Genomic DNA, 12,336 nt, shown 5'->3' on the forward strand with positions numbered 1-12,336 from the left:
GCCTTGTGGCTCACCCAGAAACTTGATGGCCAGCTTTCGCAGGGGCTCCTCTGGGCTCTCCAGGAACGGCAGGGCCTGGCGCACGTACTGGCCCACTCGGCTCCTGTCCTTTTCCAGCTGCAAAGAGCGCCAGGGCATGGAGGGAAGGCTGGGCTCAGGCTCTGCCCCTTGGCCGGGCGCTCCCTGCCCCCAGCACGGGGCTCCCCTGCCCACAGAGCCCTGAGGCCTGGCCAGCAGCTGTTGGGGCCGGGCTTTGGGGGGAGCAGAGGGCTGGGTGCTCCTGGGGAGCCGTGGGGCGGCCCTGCCCCACAGCCCAGCTGGGCCGGGGCTCTATGGCAGCCTGGCTGTGGGGGCAAGGGAGCCTGGAAAAGAGCCCGCACGCCCCAGGGAAGGGAGCAGTGTGTGGGGCACAGGCTGGTGTCTGTGGGTGCAGCAGTGGACACAGGCACCCTGCCAGCCCCACACATTGGGCATCAGGGGCTGGGGCTTTGGGGCCGTCCTTACCAGGCACTCGGGAAACCTCCATGGCTCCTCCATGGTCACCAAGTCCTCAAGATCCCACCACTTCAGGAACCTGGCTGCACCAAACAGTGCTCTCCAAGAGGCCTGCACAGCAACAGAGAGCGGGCCATGGCACCGCAGCCCAGGGCACAGCACCCGCATCCCTGCACCAAGGCCAGGAGGAGGCTGCAGGCCACCATGGGCCAGGGCAGGAGGCACAGCAGCCTCCTGCCATGGGGACAACAGAGCCCACGAGTCCTCACCTCTGCCACACGCTTGTTCTCATTGTGCCAGTTGAAGTAGAATGGCACCAGACTCAGGTACACGTGTGGCTTTAGGCTCCTGCTCCTCTCTGTCGCCTCCATCAGCTCCTGGAAGAGGAGCATGGAGAGCTGCTGCAGCTGGCTGTGCTCCTGGTGCAAAGGAAGAGGAAAAGACCTCAGCACTGGCTTCTCCAGGCCCACCGGGGCACAGGCCTGAAAGGACACTGGGCCCAAAGTTTCCTGGCAGCACTCAGTGCCCACGATGAGGGGCACAGAGCCTTACGTTGTCAAAGAGTGGCCGCAGCGCCTCAAGCAACTTCAGGGCTATTGGGCTGGATATTTTGACAATTTGGAAGCGCAGAATGTTGATGAACGCGGAGAGGGTCATCTGAACTGCGTCCGTGTCTGCATCCTGCAGTAGCTCCAGGAGGCTTTCATTCAGGCTCCGCATGCTCTTAGCCTGTGTGGAACACAATGCTGTGGTGCAGCCCCACGCTGCTGCCGCGGGGCCCAGAGGCCAAAGGTGCGTCCCAAAGGAGTCGGGCAGCTGAACGGGGAGGAGGAGAGCTGGGAGCAGCTGCCACAGCTGCCAAAGGCCAACCAAGGCCAAGCTACTGCCTTGCACAGCCGCACGCTGCCGGCCCGGCTTCAGCCCCTGCCCCCTGCTCACCATTGTGGGATCCCTGCTGAGCACCACCAGGCCTCGGAGCGCCAGGCGACGCCTCTCCGGGCACTGACTGCGCAGGTGCCTGGAAATAATCTGCAGGACGCTGGGCCCAAATTGTCTGGGGTTCAGGCAGTGCAGGACCTGAAAGGCAGGGAGCAGTGACAGGGTGCCCGGCCGGCAGGAGCCCGGACCCGCCCGGGGCTGGGCCCAGGCAGCAGCACAGGGTGCAGGCACCGTCCCGGGTGGCTGCAGCTGTGAGAGGGCAGAGAGGGGGAGGCAGCTGGGCCAGGCAGCGCTCGCCATCAGGCTCACCTCCACCAGGAATGCCAGGGCAGGCAGTTCCCACAGGGGGTCTCCCCTGCTGAGCCGCGGGAGCAGGCTGACGGCGATGCGGTGACCGAAGGGGCGGGAGACACGGCACAGCTCCCTGCAAGGGGGAATAAAGGTGCCAGAGACCCTGAGCCAGGTGGGCAAAGCTCTCCTGGGACTGACTCACACAGGCCTGGTCTTTGACCACCAGCCCAGGAGAGGACGTGGGCACTTTGGGAGGTGGCTCCTCCTGTGCAGCCGCCTCTCTCCACCTTTTCCACTCTGCTCAGCCATCCCTGGCTGCCAAGGCCCTCTGGCCCAGCAGCACGGGCACTGTGTGGGGTGGCCTCTGCACAGGGCAGAAATGACCTGTGGGGGTGTGGGGCAGTGGGGAGAAAGGGCTCTCACCTGGCCAGCAGACCCACTGCATAGTGGTGGCTGTCAGCCTTGAGGAGCATGTCCCAGCCACACTTGCGACCGATCACCATCAACACATCCTCATCCAGAAGCTGGCGCAGCAGGGCTTTAACAGTCTGCACTGCAAACCTGTGTGCAGAGCACAGCCCAGGTCAGGCACAGAGCCCTGGCCTCAGCCCCAAGGGCGTGGCAGGGAGAGGGGACTGGGATGGAGCACCTGTTGGGGTTGGGGGGAAGGCTGCGCTGCTCCCGGCATCGCCTCCAGAAGGTCTCGACCTCCTCTGACATCTCCTCTGTGCTGATGAAAACTTGGAAGAGCAGAGTCAGAAGGAGGCGCGGGAAATTGTCCTTCACTCCCCCTGGGCACCAGGAGTGGGACAGCTGGATGATCTCCCAGAGTGCCACAGTTCCCTGCCAAAGACAAAGCACCCAGAGACAGCTCTCAGGGCCCAGATGTCCATGTGGCAGGGCCCAAGCGTGGCAGGGATAGGCCAGAGGAGACACAGGGGGGTCCCCCAGCCTGGTGTCCCTGAACATCCCCCTAAGCCAGGCTTGCAGCCCAGTGCCTGGGGCAGGGAGAAGCAGTGGTGAGGGAGGATGGAAAGGCATCCCAGAGGCAACCTGGGGGCGAGCAGAGGCCAGCTCAAGAAACTCACAGCCAGGGCAAAGACATCTCTCTCATCCCCATCAGAGGTGCGTCTCCTGTGTGCTGGCCAGTATTCCAGCACACGGAAGAGGATCTGCAGCACCGGCTCCTTAGTCCATCTGGAGGAGATGAGTGTCTTCCACATGGTGCGAGCAGCTCTGTGGAGTCACAACTCTGGCTCAGGGGGGTCTGGGCCACAGCTCTGTGGCCTGGGCAACTGCGGGGCCCAGGTGACAGAGCCACGGTGCCTTGTGGGGCAAGGAGGCAGGCTGGCCTCAGGATTGGAGGCTGACATGCCAAAGCTGGCAAAGAGAGGAGCTGGAGTGTCCTGGAAGTCTCCATCTCTCTGGCACACCATTTGGGACAGGCTGTCCAGGGGGATGGGGTCTAAAGGCAGGTGAGCCCTCAAGGCAGGTGGGCCCCATACCTGTCACAGGCTGGGGCAGAGCGCAGCAGGGTCACTGCAACATCCGTGGGGTGTGCCTCGGTCAGCAGGACCAGAGTCTTGTCCAGCCTGTGCTCAGCAGACATATTGGACGTGAGCCACTGGTGGATGCACCTGACTATGGCCGGCACCTGGAGGGGACATGGGGGACAGTTGGAGAGCTGCCAGAGCCAGTAACTTGCCCAGCTTCCCCCAAGAAGTGCTCCCCTTGCCACCACACTCTGCTGGTCTCAAAGGCTGAGGGGGCCCAGCGCAGCCGACGTGAGGGGCCACAGCATCCCTGGGGGACTGGAGCCCTGGCCACAGGCTTCTTACTTGCTTTGCTTTGTAGACACCATTCTCCACAAGCAAATCCAGCAGGGCAGCGCTGGTCTGGGCATTGAAGAGGTCCGAGTTTGCCGTGTCCCCAGTGGCCATGAAAGTGGCCTCTTCATGCCAAATGCACCTGATGAATCTGCAAACCAGCTACAGGAGAAAGGCAAGGAAGAGAGAGGGATGTCCCCTGGAGGGCTGCGACAGCGGTGCTGGGCTGAGCAGTGAGAGCAGGCCCAGCCCAGGCGGGGATGGCTGCAGGTACCTGTGCTGCCCTGCGGAAGCGGCCACGGGCACGGAGCTGCTCTTCTGTCCGCTCCTGGCCTGCATCTGGCAAAGAGCGAGCGTGCTCAGAGCTGAGGGTGTGCGGGAGAGGCCGGAGAACACAGCCCAGGCCTGGGCTCCAGGAGCAGGCAGGGCCAGCCCCGGGATGCCCAGTGGATGGAGCACGGCTGCCAGGAGATCAGCCCCGGCCCCTCTGCCCCCCTCCCTTTCCCTGGGCATGTCCAGAGGGGATGGGCAGGATGAGGCCAAGGGGGCTGCAGCCACCAGCCCTGTGGCCCAGCTCCAGCACTCACCCTCCTGCGGGGGCTGCACCTGCTGCACCTCTTCAGGCTGCTGTGCTGGAGCAGCCCTAGGGCTTTCCTCCTTCTCCTCCTCCTTCACCCAGGCCAGCTTGGGCACCGTAGGGGGTCTCTGCTGCATGTCTCCGTCTGGTGTTATGGCTACCTGCAGCAGAGATGCCATTAAAAAAGCTTTGGCTTTCCAAGTCCTGCAGTCGTGCCTTGAAGGCAGCTGCAAGAGAGAAGCCTGGGAAATAGGTCGCCTCATCCCATCCCACTGTCTGGCCTCAAGGGCACCTGACCCAGGGACTGGAGATGCCTTGAGCAGCCCCAGGTCCCCAGGTCCCACAGTCTGGCCTGGAGGATGCACAGGGGAGAGGTGGAGAGCTGCCAGAGTGAGCAACTTGCCCAGCTTCCCCCGAGAAATGCTTCCCTTCCCAGCACACTGTGCCAGCCTCAAAGGCTGAGGGGGCCCAGCGCACCCAGCTTGGGGGGCCACAGGCTGCTTACTTCAGCAGAGACAGCTCTCTCCTCAAGAAACTCCAGGCTGGGGGTATCGGCCAGGCGCTGAACAGGCGCGGCGTCAGTGCTCGCCACGCCCTCCGTCGTTGTGGTGTCGGCCTCCTCCGTGAGACCAGGCAGCACAGAGTCACAGTGTGACACATCATCGGTGGACGTGGTGTCCCAGTGGGTTGTGTGATCACTGGTTGTGGTGTCACACTTTGCTGGGGCAGCAGTCGACGCGGTGCTGACATCAGGATTTGTCAGCTGGGTCGGGATGGTGTCAGGCTGGGCCTGGACATCAGCTGGTGTGATCCTGGCCTTTCTACGCCGACTGCCCATGAATTTCATAAATGTCTGCAGGAGAAAGAAGGGCAGGGAAGAGAGGGATTTCCCCTGGAGGGCCGCGACAGCGGTGCTGGGCTGAGCAGTGAGAGCAGGCCCAGCCCAGGCGGGGATGGCTGCAGGTACCTGTGCTGCCCTGCGGAAGCGGCCACGGGCACGGAGCTGCTCTTCTGTCCGCTCCTGGCCTGCATCTGGCAAAGAGCGAGCGTGCTCAGAGCTGAGGGTGTGCGGGAGAGGCCAGAGAACACAGCCCAGGCCTGGGCTCCAGGAGCAGGCAGGGCCAGCCCCGGGATGCCCAGTGGATGGAGCACGGCTGCCGGGAGATCAGCCCCTCTGCCCCCCTCCCTTTCCCTGGGCATGTCCAGAGGGGATGGGCAGGATGAGGCCAAGGGGGCTGCAGCCACCAGCCCTGTGGCCCAGTTCCAGCACTCACCCTCCTGCGGGGGCTGCACCTGCTGCACCTCTTCAGGCTGCTGTGCTGGAGCAGCCCCAGGGCTTTCCTCCTCCTTCTTCCTCCGGAACAGCCTGAGCAGGCTGAAGCGTCTCCCTGCCATGCCACAGTCTGGTGTCCAGGGCACCTGCAAGAGAGAAAGAGAACCTCGGAGAAACTCCGGGCCCTAAGTCCTGCAGAATGGCCTTGAGGCCACCTGCCGCAGGGATTGGAGACACCTCGGAGAAGCTCCGGGTCTCCAAGTCCTGCAAAAGGGTCTCAAGGGCACCTGCCACAGGAATTAGAGACACCTCGGAGAAACTCCGGGTCTCCAAGTCCTGCAAAAGGGTCTCAAGGGCACCTGCCACAGGGATTAGAGACACCTCGGAGAAACTCCGGGTCTCCAAATCCTGTGGAAATGCCTCGAGGTCACCTGAAAGCGAGAAAATCCTCCAAAACGCTCCGGGTCAGCAAGGCACGAGTTGGCTGCGCGGGGGCTCCGCACAGCACCGCTCTGTCCCGTCCTGTCCCGTCGCCTGCTCCGAGGAGCACTGTTGACACTGGGGCCGTGTCACCAGCAGCACCTCTGTCACCACGGGTCATAAAGGGCCCTTGGACACCCTGCCCCCTTCCATCCCACCGGCCGTGCCCAGCGTGTCACAAAGGGCCCTGGGACACAGTGCCACGTGGCCTGGGGCCTCCCCCAGCCCCGCCAACCTGCCCCACCTTGGAGGGAATCCGCTCTCTGAAGTATCTGATCTGGCTGGACCTGAACTGTAGGAACAGCTCAAGAAATGAGCAAACACTCCCCTCCTGTGCCTGCTCACGGCAGCACAAGGAGCCCCCTCGGCCGTCGACTCAGTCGCAGCAGGAAGGGCACGGGGCCTTCCACACATGCTGGCACGGCCTCCTTGGGAGAAGTGCTGGCTGGTGGCCATCCTAAACAGGGGGGCTGACACCGAGAAGGAAGGTGTGGGCAAGGGCACCAATGCTGTTGGGAGCCCTTTGGCCAGGGCTGCACCCAAATCAGCAGCTCTGGCAAGTCCTGACCAGAGGAGACCTGCCACTTCCCCGAGTCCTGGCAAGGGTGCTACCTATCTCTTTCCCCAAAGAGCTGCGCCCCCATGTATTAGTTCATTTGAATACATGCCCAGAATAAAGACAAGTACAACAGACATTCAAACAGTACAAAAAATCTTTTATTGCAGTAAGAATAAAAAACTAGCAAAGAGAATCAAAATCTAAAAAAGAATACAAAATAATTGCTTTATCAGTTGGCATTCATACAATACTATGAACGGCTTTTATTATAGTATTAACTAGTAATAAGGGAATAAAAGGAACATTTAAAGGATATTAAAACAATACTACGAGTGGCTTTTAATACAGTATTAACTAGTAAAAAGGGAATTACAAGGACATCAAAAAAGGATATAAAACATTTGCTTTCTCAATTGCTTCCTCTCAATAAACTGTGCTTACCCACACAGACAGGCCAGGGCTGCCAGGATCTGCAGCAGCTGGTCGGTGCCCGTGCTTAGCGGGCGTCCCGGTGGAACAACACAGTCTCCATGGCAGGATGAGGATCGCTCACCCCAGCAGTCCTGACACCCCATTTTAAAGGCTCTACATTGCACCACGTAGGGCCAGTACCCAGTATAAGGTGATGCCTGAGTGGCAGCCAAACCCCACCTGTTCATCACCTGATAGCAACAGTCTGTGCGTGCCCTGCTGTAGGGCAAGGGGCCAGCGACCCCTGCCCACAGAATCTTCCTCCCATCATCATCTTTCTCACCCCTGTGTATGACCTCTACCACTGTGTTTCAAGGGTAGATGTATCTATCTTGCAATATGTAGCAAAACCAAGGAAGAACTCAGCTCTGATAATAGGGGATATCAAGCTGACTTACTAAAAAGTACAATGGACCTTACAATTAGCTTGTGCCATGAAGTTACATTGTACCATACTCTGGCTGGTTTCACATCCTAATATGATTCCTTTCTCACGCCTCTATGCTCCATTGATCATCTAATTAAAAAGTACCCCCCTTACAGACATGAAACAGTTTAAAGTCCGGTAGATGTAGAGATGAAAAAGTCATATCTAAAATGTAGTGCTAGCTTGTTCCTAAGCATTTCCAAAATTCCTTCCCATCAGGTGCCAGGATGGGTGGGCAGGAGGTGACTTGCTGTATTCAGACCATTCTTGTACGTGTGACTGCTGCTCTTTCACCCCTCTCCCCCTGTTTCTGGGTTGGTTTCTAGAGCTGTTTTTGAAAGAAACACTTTTTTCAATCTCACACGTGAATATTTTCAAAGAAATATAAGATGTGAAAATCTAGTGAAACCAACATTTAACAAAATGGTGAAATCACACTCCTTTATGTACTCTGAGCACTCTGCTACTGGCAGTTTGTGTAGTTCTCCATATACTGGAAATGTAACTAAGGATCAAGAAATTTTCTGTGTATTCTTTATTTACTTTTAAATTTTTTTTCTGTCATCAAATTGGCTGCAGGATTTGGTCCTGTCTTTGTGGAGGATGAATGCCACTGTCTTTTTATGTTTGATATTTTATTGCTCAGGGGGACTGTCAGTGGGAGAAGTGGTGGGAAGGATCCTCCACTCAGGGGCTGGAGCTTCAGCTTCTAAAGAAGGCTGTACTTAATCAAAGAGCTGCAACTCAGGATTTCTCCCAGCCTTCCAGAACTTTTCATTTAGCCAGCTGAGAGTGCCCAGGGCACAGCCAGGTTAGTGTTTAACTCTTCCAACACTGGGCTCATCCCGAGGATATCCTGTCATCCTGAGAAGAAGGAAGGGAGATGTTGTGCCTGTTCCCTAGGGCTGGGCAGGAAGCAAAACCTTCAAAGCCGTGGCCCTTCTGAAGGAGTTGATCTTGTGTTATTCCTCAGTAGTCAGCACTGAAAATTCTGTATCTGAGACACTGAATGAAAAGGAGAGTTGCTGAGAGGCTTGTTTGGGGGAGAGTGTTTTTTTGGTTTGTTTTTGTGGGGGTCTTTTAGTGCCAGATGAAGGTTGGATCATGAAAATCAGTCTTGTTACAGACCAAAAATTGTAAAGGCAATTAAATGCTTTCAGATGCTGTAACCATTTTCCTTTCTTTTACTTTCTCACCCCTTGCAAATCAGAGACAGTTCCTAGAGGACAGGAGAATAAAATAAACAAAACAAGAAATTATTTTTCTACTCTTGAGGGCTTTGTCAGGTCTGTTTTGAATGCATTTGAATCCTGCTGCTTCCATGCTCTTTTTCAAGTAGCACCAGATAAATACCTGTGAACTACTGAGATGAGAGTGATCATTCTTCCTTCACAAAATGTTTCTCTTTTTTTTCCCTATTCTGTGTCCCTTTTGTGTTCCATGCTATGGAGTGACTATTTTTGTTCTAAGCTAATTCACTGCTGCTGTTTTGGGTACAACTAATGTCAAGCAGCAAACCTGTAACATGCCAGAAACAGGCTACAGGGGGTTGAAGACACAGCTTATGTTTGATGGTGTGTAAATACAGAGAGTTAGTTGGGTTTATCTGATAGCCTGGCAGAAGGAGAGAGGAGCAGGACAAACTGTTTTCAGTAACTGTGCTGTTCAGGCACCTGATAAGACTGAGAGTGCTTTGGAACTACTGATGTGCTTTGAATAAGAAAAGAATAATCAGGTCCATTGGCACTGGCTTATCAGGAAGGAAGTAAAATGCCAGCACTTTTACATGAGCAAAAGGAAAGGTTTTAGACACTTGGGGCCATTTTTCCATTGAAATTAAATAGCAGGGTGCTTTTGAGTGTGCTGTAAGGAGTGGAAGGATTTATTACCTTGACAGAATGACAGGTGAATGGGTTCAGAGAGGAGTCCTCAGCAACAGTAACAGCTCTTTGGATAAGTGGCCACATCTATTCCTGCTTTTGGTAGAGATTCAGGAATTCTCTCCTTTCTTTCTCCCTGAAGTGCAGTGGCTCACTTACAATGTGCAGTTTTTCAGAGTGTAACACACTTGTGCATTTTGTAATATCCTGGCAGCATGTTTGATATTGGGGGTGTAACAGGCTGTTCATAAAATAACGCTGGATCATTGACTGGTGTGTCCTCTGCCTTCAGTCCCTGGGTATTTTCATGTTCCAAAAAGAATATATCTCAGCCTGTGCTGGGAAGGGAAGGTGTGATTCACCATTAACTTACCCCAGCAGGCATGAAACATGCTCAGATGCACTATTATCTTCTCAAAGTTGACTGATTTTTATTTCTGTACCTGTTCAAAATTTATTTCTAGGTTCTTTCACATGTTTACAATTAATTTGGGGATATTCAAATTCTATGAATGATAATGCATGAACATATTTGATTGATTTTAGATGATAATTGATTCCTGTCAATGAGATCCCTGTGACACTCTGAAATCAATGATATGTGATTCAACCAAGGCACCACTGTTCTGTACATTAGGTAGCAGTTGGGAATTTAGGAACTACATGTTCACAAGGTATAAATGGAGAAAATGTTTAGATTTAAATGCCTCTGTTTGGCATTTATTCACTCAAATATGTTCCTTGGGGAAGTTAGTTTTCCAAAAGGGCAGGCTTTCAGTAAAAGAAAGGTCATTTATTTAAGGATTATTAAAGTTTAGCTAAAAACAACAGGCTCCATTGGGATGTAAAATAATTTAAGTATTTCCAGCAGGCAACCTTCATGCTTTAGAGCTGTTGCTCAAAGGTTTCATTCTTCTCTGAAGATGTCAACTGTAAATATAAAAATGCCTCCCTGAAAATGTAATGGTTCAAAGATTCTAACTGAAATAAAAATTCCTGCCTGGGGAAAGCACTATAATCAAAATAAAGTGGTCTTCACATTTTTTTTCTTGTGGAGGCTACACTTGAAAAGAGTGCTTCAAGGCAGCAGGGTTGGTAGGGAATGCCAATTTTTATTTATTTATTTATTTATTTGTCTACTCTCCTCCACAGATGATGATAGTCCAGCTTTGGAATCAGCAACACACTTCAGCCACTAATACAAGGCAATATGTGAGCTGCTGCTTCCCAAATGCAGTATCCTGGCATTTCAGTCAACTTTATAATCTGGTAAAAACGCACTTGGCAATCTTAAAATCTAGCTTCTGAAGCACTTTTATTTCTGAAAGCTTTTAAAGTCTTTTTATATCTTTTTAGCATATATTGAATTTCTTTGGAGCAGTGGCCAGGATGTACACTTGATGGATGACTGGGGTGGGGAGTCTCCCCCCACCCTCTGCTTTTTTTTTCCTCCCCTTTAATTTTAAAAAGAGGTGTGATAACTGTGCATTAGGTAATGCTGGAACATGAATCCTGCAGATGCAGCTGTTTGACAACATTAAGGTGGGGGGTTTGTACCATTGTTAGGTAAGTTAGCAGAGATTTTCCAAGCTGAGAAGGACAGCCTGCTGCCAAACTCTGGCATCTGTCTTAAGAAATCTTTTACTTCAAGGATGCCCTGAGGGAAATGATGACTGGATGCTTTTCTGAAGGCACAAATGGCCTGTTTTCTCTTCCATAGCATTCAGAATGGGACTCCTTGTTCCAGCCTGCCTGCTCAGGGTTTTGTGGTGCTGGGTTAAGGGTTTCATGTGGGTTTTCTCCTGGGATAAAGTTGTGTACAGTGAATATTGATTATTCATCCCATGTCTGGGTCACTGTCTACATCTTGAATTTGACCCAGAGCCTGTGTAAATGAGGAATGCATTGAAACAAAGTCAAGGATCCTTCAGTGACTTGTTTTTGTGAGTTCAATCTTCTGAGACCTCTGATGAGTCTGGCAGGGCAGTGCCTGTGTGCAGAGGGGCTTGGAAAGAGTCCCAGCAGAGCAGCAGTGCCAGGGAGCAGCAGCATTTGGCCTGTTGAGAGCTGCTCTTTTTCTCCTGCCACCCTCCCCTTCTGGGCCTGGGCTGAGGCCTCAGTGCTCTGGGCCTTGGTCCCTGGGCTGGGCTGGGTCAGTCCTGTGGCCATGGCACTGCTGGCATGAGCTGGGCTCCACTGCACTCTTTCCACCACACAAGGGGCTCCATTTGCTCCGGGCACAGCCTGAAGCCTCAGCTCTTCTTCTCCAGGGCTCTCAAGAACAAGGCCAAGGAGCAGACTCTCCAGAGGGTCCTTGCCTTGCTGGTTTCTCCCTGGAGTCCGTGTGCTGCCCTCAGGGTCCCACTGTGGGGGCTGGAGGGGCTGAGGCTGCTCCAGCTGGTGCTGGTGGTGGCCAGTGCCCCTGGAGATGGCAAATGGGGCCTGAGGAGCCTGGGGCCGATTCTCTGCTGCTGTGCTGGGGAGCGGGGCTGGCCCTGGGGCTGCAGGAGCTGCCTGAGCTGAGGATGTGCTGAGCATTGCAGACCCAGAGGGCCTGTCCCTGAGCTCCATGGCCTCCATGTCCTGCTGCAGGGCCACACCTGAGTGTGCTGCTCTGCTGGGCTGGGGCAGGGGCAGGGAGATGGGGGGACCAGGGAGGGGCTGGACTGGGCAGTGCCAGGGAGGGGAAAACCCCAATGTTGAGCTGCAGTGTGTGAGTGGGCAGGGTGGGGGCTCTGCCCCACCTAGGGCACTTCTGGAGTCAGCATTTCCTTTGGCAGCACAACTTATCTCAGACGAGATAGTTTTCCAGAGTTGGCTTTTCTCTCTCTTTCCCAAGGTTTTCTTTTTTGTTTTTGTTCCCCTGAGGGAAAAAGGGGGAAGGGAAGCACATGTTGATCCCTGGTTTTATCTGTATACAAAAGGGAGTTGGGGCGGGGGAGACAAAGCGATTTCTCCCTCTATTCTCTCTCTTTTATCCCATTCCCGCCTCCCTCGCCACACCCCGGGCGACTGTTTCACCGCCGCCCCTCCTCGCCCGTCCCGCGGGGCAGCTCTTTTAGCTCCGGGGCGGCGGAGACTCCCCCGGCGCGGCCCTTTGGTTTTCCTTGGTTTATTC

The 12,336-nt window shown here is 54.6% G+C and overlaps 3 protein-coding genes across 3 annotated transcripts in view; all 3 read right to left on the reverse strand.

Moving 5' to 3' along the window:
- LOC135404965 (uncharacterized) overlaps positions 1–12,336 on the reverse strand; it is an 801,303-nt gene that overhangs the window by 437,803 nt on the left and 351,164 nt on the right. The gene's annotated exons all lie outside the window — the stretch shown is intronic.
- On the reverse strand, positions 1,557–2,562 carry LOC135404544 (maestro heat-like repeat-containing protein family member 7). Its single transcript, XM_064639283.1, has 4 exons — positions 2,375–2,562; positions 2,149–2,286; positions 1,778–1,858; positions 1,557–1,572 (listed from the first exon to the last, which is right to left on the reverse strand). The coding sequence occupies exons 1-4, from the start codon at positions 2,443–2,445 to the stop codon at positions 1,557–1,559; spliced, it is 306 nt and encodes a 101-aa protein (XP_064495353.1). The 5' UTR covers positions 2,446–2,562.
- On the reverse strand, positions 4,557–6,149 carry LOC135405546 (uncharacterized). Its single transcript, XM_064640253.1, has 2 exons — positions 5,403–6,149; positions 4,557–5,160 (listed from the first exon to the last, which is right to left on the reverse strand). Exons 1-2 carry the CDS (start codon positions 5,521–5,523, stop codon positions 4,580–4,582), a joined length of 702 nt encoding a protein of 233 aa, XP_064496323.1. The 5' UTR covers positions 5,524–6,149; the 3' UTR covers positions 4,557–4,579.

This window comes from Pseudopipra pipra, chromosome W, assembly GCF_036250125.1.
Source record: "Pseudopipra pipra isolate bDixPip1 chromosome W, bDixPip1.hap1, whole genome shotgun sequence".
Taxonomy (NCBI): domain Eukaryota; kingdom Metazoa; phylum Chordata; class Aves; order Passeriformes; family Pipridae; genus Pseudopipra; species Pseudopipra pipra.